The sequence below is a fragment of the Spea bombifrons genome, chromosome 11 (assembly GCF_027358695.1).
Source record: "Spea bombifrons isolate aSpeBom1 chromosome 11, aSpeBom1.2.pri, whole genome shotgun sequence".
In the NCBI taxonomy this organism is placed as follows: Eukaryota; Metazoa; Chordata; class Amphibia; order Anura; family Pelobatidae; genus Spea; species Spea bombifrons.
This window is the reverse complement of record NC_071097.1, coordinates 32412672-32436776: the sequence shown is the minus strand read 5'-3', so window position 1 is coordinate 32436776 and position 24105 is coordinate 32412672. Positions and strand designations below refer to the sequence as shown.

At 40.2% G+C, this 24105-nt stretch overlaps 1 protein-coding gene across 2 annotated transcripts in view; it reads left to right on the top strand.

Annotated features, from left to right (window-relative positions):
- CPEB3 (cytoplasmic polyadenylation element binding protein 3) overlaps nt 1–24105 on the top strand; it is a 35484-nt gene extending 11379 nt beyond the window's left edge. Inside the window, exons 3-11 of one of the 2 annotated variants that reach the window (XM_053451352.1) lie at nt 2490–2580; nt 4945–5001; nt 13811–13834; nt 15214–15375; nt 15830–15919; nt 18834–18952; nt 19430–19544; nt 19692–19873; nt 22682–24105. In XM_053451352.1, the coding sequence (XP_053307327.1) occupies nt 2490–2580; nt 4945–5001; nt 13811–13834; nt 15214–15375; nt 15830–15919; nt 18834–18952; nt 19430–19544; nt 19692–19873; nt 22682–22909 (1068 nt within the window). In that variant the 3' untranslated portion in view covers nt 22910–24105. The remainder of the gene's footprint in view (nt 1–2489; nt 2581–4944; nt 5002–13810; nt 13835–15213; nt 15376–15829; nt 15920–18833; nt 18953–19429; nt 19545–19691; nt 19874–22681) is intronic. The other variant, XM_053451353.1, reaches the window with a different exon arrangement.

Sequence of the window (24105 nt, the reverse complement as noted above, 5' to 3'; positions counted from 1 at the left end):
AAGCAGCTTTTTGGAGCTTAAGGCTTCCAAAGGACCTCAGTGCTCGAATATTGAAAAATATAATTAAAAAAGAAAAAAAAGCAGCTTTTTATCCCTTAGATGACGGACAACGTGATACCAACCAAATTTTTTTTTTTGGTTGCTTAAATCCTTTACGAGGCGCGACACGGACCCGTTCTTTGTACCTGCGCTCTGTCTCCGTGTCTAATTATATTGCAGAGAAGCCGCGCATGGTTTAATTTCTTGTTTGTTTTGCCGTATCTGATCGCTCTGCCCCGGCGCTGCCGGCTCGAGCCTCGGGGTTACTCTTCAAAATGGCTTTTCCTTCTGATTCTGCGGGGAGATAATAGTTTATTGACCCGGGCTGGATTCGGAGGTTGAAGATGGAATATGTGACTCGAATGAGTAATTTCTGATTTCGCTGGGAGAGCTGGCAGTTATTCCGATGGCGATCGACGGGACAAAATGTTCCGTGAGGTTGATTGCTATTCTGAAGAAGGCGCTCGCTCGTCTGACCTGTTTGATGAGGAAACTCTGATCGCCTGATAGTATTTCTACCATTCCTAACAACAACAACAACTATGATCTTAACATTAATCGCTAAATTTAATTTAATTTAAAAAAAAAAGAGGTATTTATTTCTTTTTGTGGGCATTTTTAATGTAAAAAAAAAAAAGTTATAAGGAGATCTTTATCAGTGTTATTCAGGGTAGTTTTGCTGTTCGATGTCCTTTTTTTATGTTTCATATTCGCAAAAAAAATGTAAGTATTTTATTATTATTATTATTATTATTATTATTTGTATTTGTGGGATAGACTGCGAAATCAGGACTGTCTTGTCTAAAGTGGGACAGTTGAGAGGCAAGTGATAGGGAGTTGCAGGTGAATTTTTTTATTTTATTTTTTTTGCCCGGCACTATAAAATTTAAGCCTTAGGGAGAAAAAGAATGGCACGATTACGGAACGGTGTTGAGAATAAATAGAATTTTTTGTTAGCCTGCGACCACCCATTGCTCCTCTCTCACGTCCTGATCACGTTCACGTCCTGATCGCGTTCACGTCAAAGGCAAATGTTTGAATAGCGTCCCGTTTCCCCAGAGCCTTTTCATTAAAGCAGAATACACGTCCGTGTCGCATCAAGCAAAGGTCGAGTCCTACGTCACCTGCTGTAAGAAGTAAACCGTGCCGGTCTCTCATCATTGCCCCATCGCTGCGTTAAGCGGATCGCGCACAGTCTGTGCCAGCGAGATCATTGAATGTTCCTTTGTATTGAAATCACTCAGCAAACAGCGCGCTTATTAAAGGTCCAAAAAACACCGGAGTCTGTGAAAGCGGAAGCTGCGCGGTCACCCGGAAGATGCTCCTCTTCTCAATCTGTTTAGTTTAAGAACATTTTAGGATACATTGTGACACGCGGTGCTATGTTCTTTATCATTTGATAAGAAGTTCTCTGTGAGTGGTTTATCGTGCATTATAAAAAATAATAATAATAATAAAGCACTTACCTGAGGTAGAAGCTGCAGCTTCCCTTTGCCTCGGTGGTCTGACTGTTCTTGCCTCTGATTGGCTCTTTGAAGTAGCCAATGGGTGGCAGATAAACGATCCCTTTGAGGAGCATTGGGCAGATGCATATTGGGGCCATTCCTTAGAATCCCTCCATGCATTTGCAGGTAAGGTGCCCTGGAGATTTAAAGGGGCCACGGAGATTTAAAGGGGCCACGTAGCCGTCCGGCGCATTGAAATTCTTTTCTGACGGCGAACACATTTCGTGTTGGTAATTCGTTCAGCGATTGCGTCTTCTCAAATCCTGCAAGCGCCGCGAATACACGATGCTTTATGTCGAAAATTCTCGCTGGATTTTAGACCACAAACTGCTCAACACAATGAATCTATACTCTTTGCAGTCAAATTTGTGTGTATGTATGTGTATATGTATATATATATGTATATGTGTGTGTGTGTGTATGTATGTATGTATATATATATATATTTATATATTAATATTGGCGTTATTATTAGTATTAATATATGCCACGATATATATCCCCATATCCCCCGTTGAGGTGTAAAGCCGTCGGACAGCTTGCTGCCTCCGGGAACGTGAGAGCGCTGAGTGTGACGTACGAACAACGAGGCTTCCGCTTTTAAACAGGGATGTCGCTGATGGGCAATGAGGCTGTAGAATCTGGAAGCCAACTTTATTTATTAGCCCCCCCCAAATAAAAAGTTGTATCAGTGTAGTTTAAATAATAATAATAACGTTACACAACAGCATTAGCGCTATAGGACGTGTATAATATAGATACCTTGTCATTGAGACAAACCGTATTCTGAAAAGGTTGGTAACCCGGTAAGGAGATTAGTTTGGCTACAATTGCCGCGGTGCTTCAGGTTAACGGCTACCTGTGATTGTATTTTAATGATGATATTTTTAACTGTAACTATACAATTTTATCTGTTTTGTTTTATTTTTTGGCTTTCTCTTCTAGGATCGGAATAGGCCGTACGACTCTTTTAATTTGCACTCTTTGGAGAATTCCCTAATGGATATGATAAGGACGGATCATGAACCTCTGAAAGGTAACTTTTACTTTCCGTAGGATTTGTTAGGATGGATTTTTATTCGGCAGACCCCGCAAAGGACGGTTGTTAACGGCCGCACTGTAATGAGGCTCCAGCTTCTCTGCTGCTCAGGGCTAAAGTGTATTGTGATAGCTACATTGGCTTTTCGTATAAGAAAAAAAAAAAAGGCCATTTGGAGCTTATAGGGTGCCTGGGGTATTCACTAATGTATGTGTTTTGGAGGGGAGTATGTGTGAAGATTAAAAATGCACCAAAAAGGGGTTATTTTAAACATTAACCTTCCTTTGAAACAGTCACTGGCTGCTGAACGACTTGTATCCAAATAAATCAATAACGCCTCCCCCGGCGGATCTCATACATTGTGTTCCAGAGCAAACATTCTCTTCAAGGGCAAGTTAAACATCTAGAGCTCGAGACACGGCATAAAAAATGAATCTCCAGATCACCCGAGGCTCGAGTCGATCTTCTAAGCCTGTTCTGCTTCATTCTCATTCATTATTACAACAGAGCCGGACAAAAAGGGGACAATAACTTTGCGTCTGCCTTAACAAAAAAAGTCTTCATAGATGGCACCCGTTCTGCTTTGACCTTGGAAAACCTTTGAGTTTCTTCAAAGCTAATTTGCGGAACAGACTGGCCCTTGGCAGAGAGACGGCGTAACGGGACGCGCGGCTCCAAAGAGAATTTTCATAGATGACTAACAGCCTTATAAACTTTGGGCTGTGGCTATAAAAAGGCAGCTCCGGGATAACGGTCTAAATGTGGTGCGGTTATGTCTTTGGTGTAAGCGTGTGTGTGTGTGTGTGCGTGCGTGCGTGTGTGTGTGTGGTTGGTTGTACTGTGTATCCTAGCATTATTGCTTTTATTTCTTTGCATATTCAGTGGTTCGTTCGCTAGACAGCTGACGAGAGCGATATTTAAAAATAGCAGACCAAGGGCAGGTGACAAAATGTCACAGAGACGGCACCTGGCACAGGGACCACACGGAAAATATCATTTCCAGATGTCACACCCCGTTTCTATTTCGGTAGCCGTCTGAACCGCGCTGTTCCTGCTTGCCTGATTTAAAGTGACGGTTGCCTAAACGTAGCGGGGTAACAGCACAGATCGCACGTGGAAGGCTAAGGAGGCGTTAAAAATGTTTTATTGACACAGAAAAAAAAATTGAAAATCTAAGCTCAGCTTTTAAAGAGACCGTTTGATGTCCCTGACAGCCCCGTTAAAGAAGAATGTATATTAAAGGGGGGGGGATATATATCTATAGTATATATTTAATAAACACCTACATGAGCTAGAAGCTGCAGCTGCCCCCCATCCTCCGTGGTCTGACAGTTCTTTCCACTGATTGGGTGTTTGAAATAGCCAATCAGTGGCAGGGAAGTGCTTCAGTATCCATTTAAGTTAATATTATTTTAAGCTGTTATATTTAATGTCTTTACACTATATTTTAATGTTTCCGTGGCATGAGCACATTTCTCATTCATTCATTCATTTTTTTTTTCTTGTATTGATGTATTTTGAATGACGTATTGATGTCCGCGTGATGAAATAAATATATATATGATCATGCATTGTGGACAAGCTCCCCTAAATTTTCTTCCTATTGAACACCCTTTTAAAACCCTATAATTAACAGGAGGGTCTTATTTAAGCCATTTTTTTTTTTTTACATTAAGAATGATCTAATTACTAAAACTGGAATCATTTTTAATTGATGAATTAGAAATCAAACCTAAATGCAAATTGCAAATCATGGTTTATCCCTCATATATTGTTAGATTTACTTGCATAGCGCCGGCAGATGGCCCGAAATAATGCCATGGCCAGTATTTATTATTATTATTATTATATATGTTATGTTATTATATGTACAGACAATAGCAGGCAACTTAATGGAAACCTACAGTATTGGACCCGGCACAAAACGGCAGGCTCCTTTGTTTAAAAACAACAATGGCGGCAGGATTAGATGTAAAATGCTTTTCATTCCGCGGGTAATATTACACCGCTTGCCGTTCTTGACATCCGTCGGCAGGCAGAGCGTTTCAGCATGTCCGTCTTTGCCTCCCCGCCTGGGTTAATACTTAATACAACGTGCCGGTATTAGAGACATTCCAGCACGAGCGACCAAATTAAATATTTACTAGTGAAGAAAACCCTCTGTAGTGTTAATACGTCTCCCGGATGACCGTCGGGCTTTGTTTCTAAGTAACAGAGTAACTCGGGGGGGCTATGTATAATTTAAATTATTAATAAGGGCACAATACCCGCGTTCTATTACCCGGGACAGTACATTACTGGTATAAACTGAAAATAATCCTTTCTACCGCAGAATCCTAAATCTTATTTTTATCCTCACAGCTCGAATGGGAATGAATTTCCATCACCCCGGAACCGATAACATTATGGCGCTTAACAGTAAGTTGTCCTTTTTGTTTGTTTGTTTGTTTTTTTGCGCTCTGTTCTCATGCATCTACGGATCTGTCTAAATAGATCTGCCATAGTCAGGCAAAATAAAAATCGATGCCCCCCCCACGAATAATGAATGTTTATTCTACATGCTTAGAATTCCCCGGTGTTGAGAAGCGTGTAGAATATTTTATATGTTATATAATAACCGTGCATTTAAAGTCTTTTTTTTTGTCTTATTCGCAATTATAGCTGCATCCCAGCACGCATTAAAGGGTAACTCTCCTGTTTGACAAAAATACCTTAAAACCTTAAGCGAAACCAGCACCCGAAACCCGCAAATTTCTTATTTTTTTTTTTTTTTATTCTTTATGTTCACTTTTTAACGTTAATGTGGATTAGATTTTCAAGCCGTTGCATTTCACTGATGTCATGGGACATTTCATGCAATACGTGTGTGTATGTATGTATGTATATGGATATAGATGTAGAGATATGTAAAATATATAGATAGATGGATATATATAATACAGATAGAGAGAGATATATAATAGCGATAGAGATAGATCTATGATGGCGATAGATATATGATAGAGATAGATAAATAAAATATAGTTGTGATTTGAAGATGGTGGTTCTCATATGCGTCGTTACTGGTAAATGCATGCGCGTCTTCGATGCATTATTGGGCAGAAACCAGGCGTGCTGCAGGTGCGTTATAACGCACCGATAGACTATATGCATATTTTATAACTCTACGGTAGTGGCGCACAAAAAAAGTATTTAAAACAAAACCTTTTTCCATGTGTTTAGCTGCAGTCGACCTGTTAATATGGGAAGACCGAATATTGAATTCCGGGTAATGTTATTGTAGGGTTGGTACCGTTAACCTCAGGACTTTACTTTGGAAATCTGCCAACCCTTCGCCTCCTATTGTCCTCCTAAAAGATCAGACATTCAGAGTTCTTTAGGAGCGAATACTTCACAGTTGGAGGTAAATCCGCTGTCCTTTAAATCTGTTATGGCAAGCCTTGCGTACACATGAGTTTGGCCATATTTTCCTGTTTTGTTGTTTTGAATCCAGGCGTCTGGCCAGAAGTTCCATTAAAGTGCACTGAACAAAGGTCAATTGTGACCTGTTAAGCTTCTGTTTCATCTTGGTATTTAACCCCTTTAATGTACACCAGGACCTGACGTCACCTGAGATAGCTGTATAATCTCACATCGGGAAGTAAAAATATTTGGTGTCCCAATTGTGATAAGTATGAGTGTATGTGTAAGCATGAATGTATATGTGTTAGCGTGAATGTGTGCCTGATGTGTGCTTATGTGAGTTACAAAGAAGCCGATGGGGTCACTTGGCTATACTTGCCCCTCCAGCCAGAAGGTGCCAGCCTGTATATATTCCTCCACCGACACCTCCGAAAAGTCATGTGTAAATAGATCTGCTAAAGAACCCCTGATTAAGGCCTACGACATACGCGGCTCCACCACGAATATGTGGGCGGCGGCGTGACATCACAAAATGTCTCCATCCATGGAATGCCAACATGGCACCTCTGCAGAGCATGGAGAGCTGACGGCAGTACCAAAGTGATAATAGTTGGGGCAACGCAGGCATAACTCGCGCTTCAGGACTGTTAAAGTAAATCCAAGACCGTTGACAGTTATTTTTCGCGAGTTCTGCCTTTCCTGTATGTGTTTATAATGCTTCGATATGCGGTTTCATAGAAAACGGATTACTGAATACAGCCTTCTATATTTACACTCGCTTTGCATAAATCAAACATCTGCTTCTTTAATGAAATTTCTAGAAGCAATTAGTTTCCCTGAATTAAAAAAAAAAAAATATATATACAAATTCGTTTTACAATTATTTTGGCTTTTTTTTTCTCGTTGGCAACATTATTTTCATGTTTTTTTATTATTATTAATTATTTTATTTATTATTATTTTTGTTGCTGTTGTAATCTTCCCTTTTTGTCCGTCCGTAAGATACGCCTCCTGCTGTCAGGTTAGGCTACTGCGGGTTAGACCCAGAGCGGGAATCTGTATTTCTATATCTTTTTTTCAGCGTTTTGTAGGTTATTGAAATGTTTCCTCTGCCTCTCTAACCCCGTGCCGTTCTCGGCTGTACTTCCTTCCCGGTTATCGCGGTAAATTATTTAGAAGCGGAGCGCTGGTTATTTTCCTTTGTTGATGTTCTATATCTGGAAAGGATTATCTTGGTAACGCAGGAAAACGTTTTGATGAAGCCGACGGCTAATGAGTCCTCTGCTTTCCTGTCTCAGGTGCATACGTGACATAATCCGCAACTATACGTGGTCATGAAGCTGCCAAAACTTGCTGTTTAATACAGTAAACATCTTGTATTATGAGACAAATCCACGACTGTTCAAAACTTTGGGGTCACTTAGACATTTCCTTGTTTTTGAAAAAAAAGCAATTTTTGTCCATTGAAACATGAAATGGATCAGAAGACCAGCGCAGACAGGGTTAATGTTGTAACATGTAGCTGGAAACGGCTGATCTTCAGTGGAATCTCTTTATAGGAGTACAAAGGCCCTTTATCACTCATATATACTGTGGTGTGTGTGTGTGTGTGTATGTATATATATATATATATATATATATATATATATATATATATATATATATATATATATATATATATATATATATATATATATATATACTCTAAAAAATACTCCTCGTCTTATATTGGAGGTCGTCTTAGAATCAGATCTCAAATTGAGGTCTGACTATAAGACAAAGATCCAGATCCCCCGCAGTGCTGCAGGGGACCTGGATCCTTCTCTCTGGCAGCCGGTGGGTGTCTGCACGTGGCATATAGGGGGTTAAAAGTCATAGCAGGGAGTCAGAGTGGCTTATAGAGGTGTATAATGCATATCTGGGGGTAGAGTGGCAAATAAGGGGTTAAAAGGCATATCAGGGAGGCAGAATGGCATATAGGGGGGTATAAGACGTATCTGAGGGTCGTCTTATTATCGTGGGCATCTTATAATCGATCAGATAGGGTGTGTGTGTGTATATGTATATAATATAATATATATATATATGACTCCCATTGCTATCTTTTTCCATTTAGACTGCATAAATATTGCCCAGGTTTGCAGATATTTTTATTATAATATGCAGGTCCGAACGTTTTGATTTCTTCTCGCTCTGTGACGTAAGGAATCATTGTAACAATATCCTCTCTTCTTTCCGTACCTTTTAAACTTACAAATGAAATAATTAAGTATGCGGAGCAGCTACAATGTTATATAGAGGGAAACGTTTTCTTCTTTATTTCTGGATTGAGTGGCGTTCTCCTCGGCCTTTGAAGTGTTATCGCGGTTATTCAGGATTCTGCACGTTTACGGTTTCTTCTCCCTCGGCTGCTTCTTTCTGATAAGCGCTCACTTTTTCGGTGTTACAAGCATACAACAGTCTGGCGTCTTCTATATATCACCTCGCCACCATTCACTTTTTTAATTATTTTTTTTAAAAGCTCCTACAGCTTTTTCTTAAAAAAGAATGTTATTCCCTCTGTTTCAAAAGTGCATTTTGCGTCTACGTTGATGAAATGGTCACTAAATGCAGCGTAACAACCATGATTGCTAGTGCTGTTGAATGCCTAAACCAGAAATAATTTTGCCTTAGTCACCATTTTTCAGGGAATGCTGATAAAAAATAAAGAATAAACTGATAGATCTTCTAAAACATTTCTCATCGTCATATTTTTTTTAATTTTTTTGGACCGCATCAAAAAAAAAAATAAAAAAAAAACATGAAATGCGAAGGATATTTTCTCTTGTAGCCAGTACAATTTACCTAAATATGAAATTCTATTGGTGTTCCAAAGAAGAATTCTCCAACCTCCAAGCCTCCCCTTGCAGCGGTAATATACCGTGGAAGATGGGGGTTTGTTCCAGGCTTTTGTTCCAGCTCGATGAGTCTGGATGGAGTCCATTGCTGAGCAGCAAGAGCCTTTGGGACATTTCATTATGAAGTCATCTTGCGTGGATGTTTCCACCATTTTTCCAGTATGACAGCAGATTGAGTTAGGGTTTTTTTTTTTTTTTTTTGGGCACAGCACTTTGATTACACTGGAGGTCACTGGTTTTATATGCTGTTGCTCCAAACAAAATCAGATTTTTTTTTTTTTTATTTTTTTTTACATTTTTTTTAATTTTTTTAACCTGTTTCTTCTTATGTTAGTAATCAGTGGCGTAACACAAAAAAATTCCAGGGCCCTACGGTGAGGTTTACTGTGGGGGCCCAAAGCTCCTCCCCTAAATAGATACCATGTGACCCCACATATTCACGCAAATGTGCTGGGTCCCAGATTTTAGATGATCTGTTGGGCAATTTAAAAAAAAAAATGAATAAAATATATGAATAAAAAAGTATCCCCTCCCCCGTTATGCCAGCGCAATACGATTTTTTTGTAATCCTATATTTTTGAAATGTAAAAAATAAAATTCTTTCATTTGCCGTTTTCTAGAATCATTGAAGTAATGCAGTATTGCTTATATTTTTTGTTCTAATACCTCTTACTAGTATACAACACTCAAACTGTTTTTTTCTAAATTCGTTTAAATAGCTACAATTGAACTTTTTCTGGAGAATTCTGGATTTACCTCTAATCTGCTATTTTTTTTCTTCACTCTTAAAAACATGCTACAGACTTTTCGAAACAAAATTTAAATTGTAAATAAATAGCCAATTATGACAAGGTGTTCTGGGATACACTTATTTTTCTCAGCAGAAAAAGTCACTAATGAAAATGCTAATTTTTAATTAAAATTCCTTTTTAAACTATTAGATTTTTTTTTATTTTTTTTTACACAATGTTTAAGTTGGGTTTTATGGTCTGTTGATTCAATCCAGCGTTATTTCCACGGGACAGATGGGCTTTAACCAAATACACGCTGACTTTTTCCTCCCTGTACCTGGAGTAGTGAAGCCGACTCCACTCTAGGGCATACTAAAAAGCGAAAAGTCTACGGATTATGCCCCAAACACATCATGGATACAGTTCAAAGTTCAGTTCTGCTCTGTCCCCGATGACCTGGTTATTCATTAAATACATGCGGTAGGTTACATAATGAATGGATCGTTTTATTTATTTATTTTTCTGCGACCCCGTGTACAGTTCCAAGAAAGGATTACGCTGAATGTCTGACCTGTTCTAGTGTGCCAAAGGTAACGAGAAAACAATATGATACATAATCAACCGACTTAAATACAAAGTAACCCATAACCAATACAAGAATATACAACTGGATACGTAGAGAAATAACTTACGTTCCCAGCTCCTATCTGTGAGAGAAATTACTAGGAAAGAGTGGGAGGATATATATATTATATTTAATATTAATATGTATGTGTGCAAATGGGCCAAAAATGATTCAGACAAATTCTTCTGTTAAGTTTTGGCCCATTTCCTTCGGCTAAAAATTCTGGGACATTTTTAATTTGGGAACAATATTCAGTGCCCACGTTCACTCTCATTCACTCTTTCACCCACTCTCATTCACTCTCACGCTCTCCATTTCCCTACCTTCTCTGCGGACCACTTCAGGATCTTCTTCCGCATCTTCTAGAGGACGTCACTGCGAACGCCGCCATATTGCCCTCAGTTCACGAGCGGGCAAAGTGACGGCGCTTGGGGTAATGTCCTCTCCTCGGAGGAGGATCGGAAAGATTACGTCGCCACAAGCACCGCTGTATTACCCTTAGAGCTTTCGGTGACGTCCTCTTCCCTGTGTCACTGAAGCACCGCCATTTTGTCAGAAGTCTCAGGGTTGCGTCCGGGGAGATACAGACAAAGAAATAGGAGACCAGATTAAGGATTGGAGATGGACAGAAGAGAAGGGACAAGAGGAAGATGTGGGAGTGGTCGGCAGAGAAGATAGAGAAACATTTAGAGAGTGTGAGTGAATGAGCGTGTGAGTGAATGTTGGATGAAAATTCGGAGCTTTCCTCTGGTTCTTTGGGGGGGGTCCAGCCTTGTTTTTTGGGGCTTCGTACGAATTGCCGAATTTACCAAATTTTTAGTTCATACGAATCAGAATCCACAAGTCTGGTTATGCATAACATAGACATATGGCCATCCTGAAAGACAAGACCAAAAAAGGTTTGAGGTGTTCACGGTAGGGATGATGGGCACCAGGCCCAGACCGGCCATCTGGCACACCGGGCAATCGCTCATCCGATCGGGTGCAGCAGTGTGTGGCCGACGGCTCGATATGCCCGATACCACGCGAGCATGAAATAATATCGCACAGCTGCGCTTCATCCAGCTGCTGGCCGCACTTACGGTATCAGGCGGGCCGCCAGTCTTAAAGTGCCACGAGGTGGCTGATCAACGCCAGACCGAGGGCCGAATGGTTCTCATCAGCCAACAAATTCTAGGTTTCCTTGTGAAATGAATACTTAAGCTTTTTCCAAAAGAGCAAAATCGTGTCTCTCTTCTGCCTGCCACAGAACAATCTTTAAAGAAAAATAACATTTAACTTCACAAAAAATATGTATTTTACATTCAGCTGCTTATTTTTCCGTTTTTAATTAAAAAGCAACAAAGCGTGAAAAGAAAAAGCAATAGAAACTCAACACCCGTCTGCGCGCTTTTGTTAACCAAATTCTACTGGAAATAAACTGACGTTCGGTTAAAGCATTTTTCGTGCGCTTGCTAATTAAATCAACATCTGTCACAATTTGCTAAACTTCTGCACCCGGTGAAAGAAAACTTCCTTGGGAAGCTTGGAACTTTAAAAAATAGAATTGTTTGTACTTTCAGCCATGCGGAAACAAATGCTTTTTGTGTCATTTATTTTACTTTACATTACACTTGAACGTCTGCACATTCCGTGGCATTATTCCCCCCCCAAAAAAAATTAGCAGTGACATTGACGGTAACGGTCTGACCGGATCCACTGCGGGTACTTAAACCGCTTTATAATATACGGTATGTGTTATTATATAGAATATTAATACTGTATAACATATATATATATGTATGACATATTTACCTTATTTAATGTGTGTGTGTGTGTGTGTGTCTGTATATAATAAATATAAATACCCCCATTGTACAGTGCACCACAATGTATAGGTAAAAAGTTACCCTCTCCAAAGTATTTTAATGACAGGGGCACATAAACATCCGTTAAGACATATTGGTAGAGATGGCTCTTGAGATATTGCAATCTTTTTATTTATTTATTTTTTAAAATGTTTTTTTTAATTTTTTTATTTTTAATTTTTTTTTTTTAGCCAGTTTACGTGCTATTAAATAATATTAGGCGGAGAATATTCTGTCATTTTTGGCTATTCTGTAGAGGATGTTTGTTATATATACAGTGTGTGTGTATATGTATATGTCTATATATGTGTGTGTGTGTGTGTGTGTGTATATGTATATATATATGTGTATATGTATATATGTGTGTATATATATATGTGTGTATATATATATGTGTGTATATGTATATATATATATATATATATATATATATATATCAATGTATGTATCCTGTCTTGGAGTTTTTGCTTTTATTGTTTCTTTGGAGAATAGTCATTAGTCGTTTTTCATTTCATTTTAAAGAATAATCGTAATATATAATTTTTTTTTAACCCGTAGGGTTAGTTTTTATGGACAATATTATTTCCCCCTTTTTTTTTTCTTTTTTCTCTCTCTAATTTGTGCACAAAGGGATCACTCGCCAGAACATAATATTGGATTTCTTACCAGGTGTAAAAATAACATTCTCTTACAATTTTTAAGCATGTGTATGAGACCGCTGGCCGTATAGGCTAGATCACCGTTCCCATGGTAACCTGGGGTTTGCCCATTTTCCCTAATTTACCTTTTTTCTATCCTCGTTAATGTCTCGGCTATTCGAGAGAACACCTGTCCTTGGCGTAAGGAAGGGTCACCTCCAACCTTCCAGCTGCCACGGATGGCAAAGCATCATGGGAATCAGCTCAGCTGCCGGATCATTGGGCCGTCTTGGCACGGCACGCGCTTTGACAGATAACTTTACAAAAATTGCCTTTGGTGGAAAATAAAAATCTGCACAGAAAAGTTGAAAGGAATCGTGCTGGGACTTTAAAGTATAACGCTCTATTTATTTTTTCAGGGGAAAACTAAAAACAAAAAAACAAACAAAAAAATATTCATGGACCGTGGTCATTTCTATGTTTATCTCTTCTTGTAATGCTTTAGTGAAAACTTTTTTTTTTCCTTTCTACATCTAGTGACTTCCATTTATTTCTGTTTTTTATTTGTTTGTTGTGAATAAGCTATTACTAAAAGCCCAAACACCCTTTTGTCTCTGATTACGCTGTATTTTATACATGCCTGTCGCATCCATTATATACTGAACTGGATCTTAACCACGATAATTAAAGGACCAGAAAAAAAAAAAAAAACATTATAATACAGCTCCAAAAATTAATTTTAGATTATCGTTTTTTATATTGAAAAAAATATTTTTTTTGTTTTTTCGTTCCTACCTAAATGTTTTTTTTTTGTGTGAGACAAACCAAGTTTCCTTAACCTACGTACACAAAATTCCGACCAATTCTGCCTTATTTGGACGTTCCTGCTTTTGCACAGGTGTTTTATGCATTACGTTGGGAGTCTATCCAAAATCCGGGGCATTCTGTAAAACCTCTCGGAATGCGATTTGAGTCCTTGGGTTACAGAGTTGTTATAGCGATGGCCAGACTAGCGAAACAAAAATGTGTGATTGAGCAACTTGATATTAATCGAACTTTCCTCCCGTTTTCCTCTATTCACATGCAGCCAGGAGCTATGGGAGGAGACGAGGTAAATACGCTGCTTTAGGAGATCTCTAGATTTTATTATTTATTTTTTGCTTGTCAAAATCTGAAAAATCTGTTAAAAAAAAAATATATATATATATATATATATATATATATATATATCAATTTCATTTTGGTGATTTTTTATTTTAACTCTTTGGGTGCTGCAGCCATGATTGATTTTAATTGCTTTCTTTTTTTTATTATTTTTTGATTTAATGCCAGTGTTTGATTTTTTTTTTTTTTTTTTTTCACTTTTATCAATAACGCAAATTATCTTCTGTCCAACGTGTGGGTCTTGCTTTGGTTTCTGTCCGTCGGGGTTCCAGAGGGAGGTTGAACGCCCCGTAGAGAATGGATTTCACGTCTATTCGGTGCTTAGAGGGTTTAGCGTTCTTACCGGGTGGGAAGTGAATTGTAGGGGGCCGCAAAGTTGTTTTACACTCTGACATCTACTCCCTGAAGTGTGAGTTTGTACGTGGATTGCGATTCATTTGCTAGAGGGGCCGAGCGGACCCCACATAGGGCTGCGCGGGAGCAGATGAGACGGGGTATTGATAGACTTCACTGCCTATATACTGCCAATTCCTTGTATCCATCCCTTTTAATGTACCCCCTGATAGTATATTTGCCCCTTTGGGGGGTGACTTTTCCTCCTACATGTAAGTGATCTGTAAGATCTCTCCAAACAAAGCGTTCAAACTCGATCCTGTGTATATTTTATAAGGTTCGGGTTAAAAGAAGGCGATACGGCCAGATACTGCTTGGCCGCCACTGCCTCAAAGTACCCCGATTTCTACGAGTCCCGCTATATTTTACATGGCCTTGGGTTTTTAGGCTACGCGTCCCCTCTGGCCACACAGGATCCTCGTTAATGGTGTCCAGAGAGGGCTTTAAATGGCTTGCGAGTCTCAGCGGGTTAAGCTGCAGTCCCACTGATTCAGCTCCTTGGTAAGCAATATAGTCATGAAAAGTTAGACAAACTCGGCGAAGTTGGGACGCTTTGATGTAGTGGCCGGCTAAGCGATATACGGCCGTATAGTGTGACGGGATCCCCGATATTGATCACTCCGGTAAATATTTGCGTGGTGTGCGATGATCTCTTGGTTTGTTGCTTTTTTTTAAATAAAATACTGTGGTTCTCCTCAACTTCCAGCATCTTCACAGACTATTTACCATGATAATGGAAGCATTCTGCAAAGTCAATCATAACCCAATTTTATTGAATTATGCTCTAAAAGCCAATAGTTTGATTATTTTACCTCCTTAATCAGCCTGGAGACGTCTGCTGGGCATTTGATTTTTTTCAAAAGATTTGCGTTTTTTGTGGGTTTTTTTGACAACTTGCTCTTCATGTGACCGTAAAAATGATTTTGTTCCCAGGTCGATCCTCACTGTTTCCGTTTGAAGACGGCTTCCTAAGTGACAGCCACGGTGACCAATCGCTATCGTCCGGCTTGAGTTCTCCAACGCAGAACGGCGAACGGGTAGAACGTTATTCGCGGAAGGTCTTTGTCGGGGGATTGCCTCCAGACATCGATGAAGGTACTTTTCCTGGTCATAACGTTTTGTTTTTTGTTTGTTTTTTATTGCACGCAATTCAATTAAATTAGTTTTACTACTAAACTAGCCTCTCAGAATAAAAGATGGTGGACGACGATCAAAGAGAGACCAAAAGACCCATTGCGACGGACCCAACAATTTCCAACAGGGACATCGACTCCTTTGTTAGGCATCCATGTGATTTTTAGGTGACCTACACAAGTATCGCATCAAGCTTATAAGCTGGTTTCAAGCTAATGAAGTCCTTTTCTCCATAGACTTTCATTAGTCAGATGGTCCCTCTGGGTGATTTAGACAGAGTCTTTCTTTTTACCAGTATGAAAGGGGCTTGGTGTGTTAGTCTAGCCTTCAGATGTTGTGGGATCCTGATTAGTGTTTTTGTTTGTTGTATTGGACAGGGAGGGATAAGTGATCTCTCTTCCATATTCTCTTCCAGACGAGATCACCGCCAGCTTCAGAAGATTTGGACCTTTAGTAGTGGACTGGCCTCATAAAGCGGAGAGCAAATCCTATTTCCCTCCCAAAGGTAACCCCTTCAAATCCAAAAGCTCTAAAATATATATCTATATATTATATAAACATTCGTATTGTATGTGTAATGCTCCGCTCCTGTGTTTAAGGCTCTCTGCGTGGAGTCGGTCTATAGCATCTCGCTGATATTATACGAACCGTCCTCCAACTACAAACCCATGTTTTTCTTTTGTACAAAACACGCACTTTGCCCCTTATATTCCGAGTATACGAACCCCGTGTGTCCTTATCTATTAGCCGTAAGGAAGTGTTTATATATTGCATCGGGTCACGTGTGTTGCGAAGCACATGTTGTTGGCGGCCTGCGAATAGCATGATACAACAACCAGCAAGTGCGTCTTTAGTGTACGCGCATTGTGTGTTCATTCATACACCGCACATAATGCTTTTGTTTTAAATTGCCCGGCTCCCTGGCGCGCGGTGGGTTAAGGAATTTTAATGGCGGATCGGAATTTTTATTTCCTGCTTGAACGTTCTGTCCTCTTGGGAAAAAAACACTGATGAGGATTGTTGTATTATTATTTTTTTTGTTTTTTTATAGAAACTAAAGAATAACTGAATTGCTTCATATTCTCCTGAAATGTAAATAATAATAAAATGAATTCGACTGGTAACCCTAGGGAGGCGTACAGCCGAGCTCACCGTGGATTGTCGCATTGTTGTCGCCGGGGATTGTCGGATTGTTGTCGCCGGGGATTGTCGGATTGTTGTCGCCGGGGATTGTCGGATTGTTACTCATTCCACTCCAACTCCTTGTAGGTTAAACGATGACGAGGAAACCAGCAGGCAATGGCTTCAGTTAGCGATGAAGACACATTGGCAAACCCAATGTATGTGTAGGTGGTTGTGCATGGTGCAATTGCCATAGCAACCAATAGAACCTGACAGCGGATAAGAACAGTGTGGCCCATCTGGCCCTTGGTCCTTGTCTTAGACTTGACATAGCTTTATGACTATCCCATGCGGGTTTTGAATTCTGTCCCTGTATTAGTCGCTTCTACTGGGAGTTATTTTTCCCTGACCCCTTCTCTTCGTCGGCCCCGTACGTCGTGACCCTAAAGCCAAGGAGACAGAATAAAAACGGCCCCAAGTCTTTCCAACAAAACCGTTTGGAAATATCAACGGGCAACTACAAGCAAAGCAGATGTGGGGTTATCAGCCATCGATGTTTGGTGTCCATATTTTTTGAGCTATACATTTCCTGGGAAGGTAATGCTCCGCAGCCGTGTATAGCGGGTTTAATTTACGCTAAATGAGATGATCTAATCCGGTTTTATTTTTTTCTCTCTACTCTTTGAAATCCTCCTTCGATTTCCCTACAGAGCGATGCCAACGATTCTTCTGCAGCTTGTATCTTCTGATATATTATATGAATATTTATGTGCTTGTAGCCCGGTATGGAAACGTTCCACAGAGCGACGCAAATAAATACAATTTATAAAAGTTCCAAACCCATTCGAGGGAATATTCTCACCCCCGTATCTCTCCTTTTATCCCTCTTGTGCACAAGCATTGGGGTTTGTTATTTTCAGTAATAAAGTAGCATTAGATCTCTTTCTATGGAAACATTCCCCACCTCCCAGCCATCGTTTGCCGGATCTCCTGTCTCTTGTAGACCGTCCGTAGAACGCTCCTTTCTTCTACGTTGAGGCTTTATGGATTAGCATCGTTATTCTGGCTCGGGTTTTTCAGACGGTGTCATTGCTTGTCTTTGAAAGGCGCCACCTTGAACATAATGTTCTACTGAACGTCGCTCGCTCGGGGATTTTATTCTGCTTGGCTTTTACCCGGTTCCCCAAGCAGAAACCAATTTCTTCGCTTTGCAATAATGTCCTCGGACGCAGAACGCGTCGTCAAATGAATACACGGTACATTTTCCTCCCTAAATGAGACACCTGGCTGTGCCGCGAAGGTAAATGACATTTTAATGGGATTCTCTGTCTCATTAAGCCTCAGAACCCATAGATGTTAGGGAGTGGGATCCATCTTCTCGTTAGTGTTATTGTGAGCAAGGTGACTTATTGTATGATCATGCGCACAGTCTCTGTGCTTTCTCAATGGACAGTTTTCTTCTTATCACCCTCAGAAGGTTTCAAACTATCCTTGATGGTTTCCCCCTTACAATGACAACACCGTATCGAGCTATAAAGATCTGATCAAATATGGAGTTATATGTAAATAGTTCTGGTGCGGTCACCATAGCAACCGATACAATGGCCAGCTTGCTAATTATACATACATACACGGTATAACTTCCTATTTTTGGTGTGGACATATCAAGAGGTTTATGAATATTTCTTATAGTCTGATGTATATCCAGATGCAGTTGGGTCACGATGCATACATCCAGGCCGTATTGTCTGATGAATTTTCTTATTGTCGTTTGTGACGTGTTTCTTTCCGTATTCCCTTTGTTTTTATGGGGTTTTTTTTTTTCTTGGAATATGGGCTACCAGGATATTTGGTTTTGTGGCACTGAAATCAGGGCTAGACAAGAAGGTCACTGACCCTGTTTCCATTAGAATGCTGATGCCAGGGTCTTGGTGGGTGGGGTTAAGATCCGCATTCGTTAATGGAATTAGAATGTTGAAGTTGGGATCCTCGTGGGTGGGTCTATTGTAAAACGGCAGCAATTATTCGCAGAATGAAACTATTTTTGGGTCACGGCTCAGCTGAAACCCCAGCACCAAGAGCCCCCCATGTCTCTTATCAGGAGAGTCAGATCCCGTTCAGAGGGAGCCTGGGTTGAAGTCCCTCTTTGTGTTTCATGGGTAATTGAAATATATACGTAAATGAGAACACTGCAGAGCAACGTGCAGGAGTTCCAGAATAATGGGACATTAACTAATTTGGTGGGTTTTTTTATGGGATTTACTCACCAAATGCTTCTTCTTTCTTGTCTTTTAAAGGTTATGCCTTCCTGCTCTTTCAAGAGGAAAGCTCTGTGCAGGCTCTGATCGATGCCTGTCTGGAAGAAGATGGAAAGCTCTATCTGTGCGTGTCCAGCCCCACCATCAAGGATAAACCAGTAAGACCCCTCGTCGGCTAACCGAGTACCTTCTACGTACAGAGCCCGGCGTTCAGCATATCGTAGACTTCCAATGGGTTTGGTTTTTATTGTGGTGACCTCTTTTTCTATCCACCCTAAATTGCTAAATCTGTGGGTATTAATTGGCTCTTTGTTCTGCGTCCTCTTACGAGAGAACAATGTCACAGAGAGAAATAAACTCCATTATCTAAAAAGCCTACAGTTCTAGTGACTTTAGACCCAAATCACTCCATGTTTTTTATAATAACGTGGTCTGTGTTGTGAATGGGGATCAAAGTCGTATGGAAGATCCTTTATTCTGAACAGCGCGCTATGTAACGTCCTTCTTACCCCTTTGGATACAGTTACTGCTGTAGAATGTATTTGTCGCTGTAGCGCTGTATACATTGTTACTGAGAGGTTGTTGTAAAATGGAGGGAAAAATAAAAAGTAATTTCGATGGCTCTGCTTGCGCAGGTACAGATCCGGCCCTGGAATCTGAGCGACAGCGACTTTGTGATGGACGGCTCCCAGCCTCTAGACCCAAGAAAGACAATTTTTGTTGGGGGAGTTCCACGGCCCTTACGAGCTGGTACGTGAAACATTTTAAACCTTGCGGCTTTTTTTTTTAGTACTACAAAAAATATGAATTTTTGCTTTGTTGGCCTGGTGGTCTTGGTGAATGCCCACCACACTAATTCGTCAAAATTGACCTTTTTTTTTTTTTTTTGTCTTTCAGTGGAACTGGCAATGATCATGGATCGTTTATATGGAGGTGTGTGCTACGCTGGTATCGATACAGATCCAGAACTGAAATATCCAAAGGGTGCCGGCCGCGTGGCGTTCTCCAATCAGCAGAGCTACATCGCTGCCATCAGCGCTCGCTTCGTCCAGCTCCAGCACAATGACATTGACAAACGCGTAAGTGAATGACGGAGGACCGTACGTGTCGGCAGCGGCCGAGTTCTAGTTTAACGTTACGTCCAAAAACACACCCGGGAAAAAACATCGCTTTGGTGTTGAAAGGAACTGGAGGGGTGTGATCCCGGCTAGTGGCACAAACTTACCCTGGGCTGAGCCACGAACGGGTCTGGCTTCTTGAGCTGTTTGGCCTTGCCTGCAACATAAAGAATCCCAGCAAAAGTCCTTTTGTGTGTAGAACCCAAATTCTAAACAAAAGGAGGGGATACTGTTATGGGGGGGGGCGATAGACCCTTCTCCCGGGTCATAGGGTGCGTTGTCTACTGGTTGCCTATAACCAGCATAGCAGGGAGATGACGTTACAGTATTAGTAGATACCAGTCCTGTAACGGGGGTCGTGATCCAGGACCCCAAATGTGTTGGAAGGGCCAGTCATAGACCTTTATGTGATTTACGCCGGTGCGAACATGGAGCCGGCACAGGGTTTAAGACTGCATAGGGGATTCAGGTGCAAAGATTTAAGTGGACTTATCACCATAGAAACCAATGGAATATTACAGCTGATTGGACCACTCATTGCTATGTTACCAAGTCCGCTTTTCAAAGTTTCAAAGGCAGACCTTTGTTCCGTTCCCTTGGAAGCTTTTGCACCATATTAGGTATTTTTTCCCCAAAAAAATATCTATTGTATATTTCCTTTTAACCGTTCAGCCCGACACGGGCGCGATAATAAGAGACGCGCCGATAACGTATAATCTCCTGTCCCGTTCATTCTTTAGTTCTGTCAATAATGCTTTGTAATTGTAATGTGTTTTTTTTTTGTGTGTTTTCTGTGATATGAAACACCTTCCGTACTCTGTAATTATTCTGTCGTACTTTTTAAGTGCACATCAAAGCCTTTTGTCCGGCGTGCGGCAGAATATTTACGTACGAGAGAAATGTTCTCTAAAGAGCTCTACGTTGGTACAGTTCGGCTCCTCGCGATGAAACAAACATTACGGTCAACAAAGTATTTCAGGCTATATGTTCTCGGCTTCTCTTTGGGTTGGTTTAGAAGGTTTTACGATATTTTAATAACGTTTGCTTTAACTTTTATTCCCCGACCGGCTGCTCGTTTTAATATCGCTTTAAGCCTGTTTACTATACTTCTGTAACTTATATGGAAGGAAAGCTAGAGTTGGAAGGTTAGGTGCTTGTCCGCAGCGCTCCTGGTATTACTACTTCCGTACAAGACGGGCTGACTTTTTTTTTTTTATTTACTTATTTTTAAAATAAGTTACAAACCAACTATTTAGTAAGTCCGATTTCAAAATACATACCTGCCAAGTGTCCTCCTTTAGAAACAGCAGTCCCTCTCTGGGGGTTAAATCCTTCTGTCCCCTGTGAGACGTAAAAAGGAAAACGTGCTAAAAGAGAAGTTCTACAAATGAGCCCCTTGCTTTTTTTTTTTTTTTTTATTTTTTTTTTTAAATTCATATTTTTATTTATTTTTGTTCCTTTCGATTTATATTTATATTTCCCGCATTTTATTTCGTTTACTAATCTGCCTGAAATATTGATTGCCCCACGCCGGCCCGCCGTAAATCCATCTTAAGCCACAAAATATTACTTCGGCTATGTTTGGAATACTCCGGACGTTTCTTATTACTGTGAGAAATGGTTGTTCCGTATGAAAGTGCGAGGCTGTTGGTTTAATTCGAGCCGCTCTCTCCTCCTCTTCCTCCTCCTCGCCGCGGCGCGCTCAGCTTTTCAGGCAGAATAGTTGCTTTGACCTTGCTTTAATAGGAAGAAAATGCCGTTTTTGATGAACAGATGTTGAAATAGTATAAATCAATTACCGTTGAGTAGCAACAAAGCATTTGATAAAATATCAGTAGTGCAGAAGTACAAAAAGGACAACCAGACGGAGAAAGACCCCTTTGATGTTACCGAGGGATATCTGGAGTCCAGCGGCTCTTTCCATTAGTTATTTTTATTATTTGAATTTAATTTATTATATTATATTATATTTTTTATGTAAAAATGTTTAAATGTATTTTTTATATTATTTCTCAAGCTCTGGCAGGGAATGTGGATTATTCTAATTTCTTATGCACTTCCAATATTTAATAATACAAAAAATTCTTATTATATTATATTTTTTATATGTGAGGCACGAGAAACGCAAAAAAAATCTGCATTAAAGTATTAATACCCAGCCCCCCCCACACCAACAAGAATTCCTTTTTTACGCAGAGCCAAGCTTTGAGTTTCTCCCGCAGGACGAGCCGAGTTGGCATTAAAACTTTTTAGATCGCTCTTTTCATCCTGGAGCAAAATCCATCAGGAGGGGCTCTGTGGGGTTGCTTTGGGGAATAAATCTCTTTGGTTTGAGCGCCTTCTACTCATCCCTGGCCATTTTTGCAATGCTGATTGAACTGTAAATATAATTCACTATTTCCATGGTAACGATTGCGTCGATTCTTTCGGCAAGGTTCCAGCTTTCCCTTTTTCCGCGGAGAATTGTCTAATTTATAGAAGAATTGTAATATTTGTTCATGAATAATAAGAGTCATGAAAGGCCAAGCTTGATCCATAACTCTTGATTTGCCGCTGGAAGTATCTGATCGTCGGGCTGCTTACGTTTTTTTAGAATCCAATAAATATCCATCGCTTTGAGAATCCGACCGGTTAAAATGTTGCATCCAAGAAGTTCTCGCGTGACCCAGAAATTCCTGCTACAATTTCCATTTCGCATTCCCTTTATAAAAGGATATTTTATGATCCTCTCGTTCCGTGTGCTCTAATTATCCCTTCCTGCTGTTTCAGGTGGAAGTGAAACCATATGTGCTGGACGACCAGATGTGCGACGAGTGCCAGGGCACCCGCTGCGGAGGGAAGTTTGCTCCGTTCTTCTGTGCCAACGTCACTTGCCTGCAGTATTATTGCGAGTACTGCTGGGCGAGCATCCACTCCCGCGCCGGCAGGGAGTTCCACAAACCTCTGGTCAAAGAAGGGGGCGACCGGCCGCGCCACGTCCCCTTCCGGTGGAGTTGAGCGCCTTGGCCGACCTCGGCAGCCGCCGGAGATCCGTGGGGGGGGCTTAGAAGACCTGAAGTGTTCTTCAAAACCTGCACGCTCCCTCTGATCTACTGAAGAAATGGGTCTTTTTTAGGTTCTTTTGTGATGTCATTGTTATTATTTACAGTCACCTTACTGAACTTTAGTGTCCAGTATATAATGCAAAACTGCGGAGTGTAACTGTCCTCGTTTTTTTTTATTGCACTTTGATTTATACGAACGTCTGCTTGGTACCTTTAATCCCCTTTTCCGGATTCCCCCCCGATCAGTAGAGACATCTCATTAGACTGGTGCAAGTTCATCTCCCCGCTGGTTTGTTGTGGATGTGGTGAAGAATTTCTGTCCTAAACTGGAGCATGCACTTAATTTCGTGATTCATAACTATACACTATCCCACCCCCCATCCCCACCCCCGCCCTTAGAAGACGACTTACCAAAGGTATCCTAACTCGTTGGAAGATGTAGCAGAAATCCTACAAACCGCTTGAAGCGAATTACTTATTCTGTACTATGAAGTGTAAAGCAGAATCCCTTTACTGCTACGTGAGCCTACATCTCCAGTATTGATAAGTATGATAGAATCATATTTTTTTATTATTATTTGTTATATTTTTTACTTAATAATTGTGTACCTTATAAGACGGACACATTTTTTTTTTTTTTTTTTAAAGATTATTTTTTGGGGTGGGAGTAGACCTTTTTAGTGTTATGTACATTCATGCTGCAATAGCTTTTTTTCGCTGCTATTTATAATGGTGTTAATAATACCAGACTACTCTACTCAGGCTAGGGTATCTGTGTAAGAAGAAAAAATAATAATAATAATAATAAAACTAATTAAAAAAAAAATGATATATGATTAAAATGAAGTTAAACAGCTGCTGGAAATCGTTGTAGAGAACTTCCGACGAAGGTCAACTTTTTTGGGGGGTGCTGCATGCTTAATGGATCAGGTTCTGCATGCAAAAAAAAAAAAAAAATAATAATAATAATAATAATCTATATACCACATCATAGAAAACCTGACCACAGTGCACAAATACGTCGTCTAGTGTAGGCAAACCTAATTCTAATTAACACAATTAGGACTGGAGGAAGGCATGGCTCATCTGTAATGCATCTAAGTACATAGGATCAGAACCCATTACAGACTTTTTTTTTCTATTTTAAAA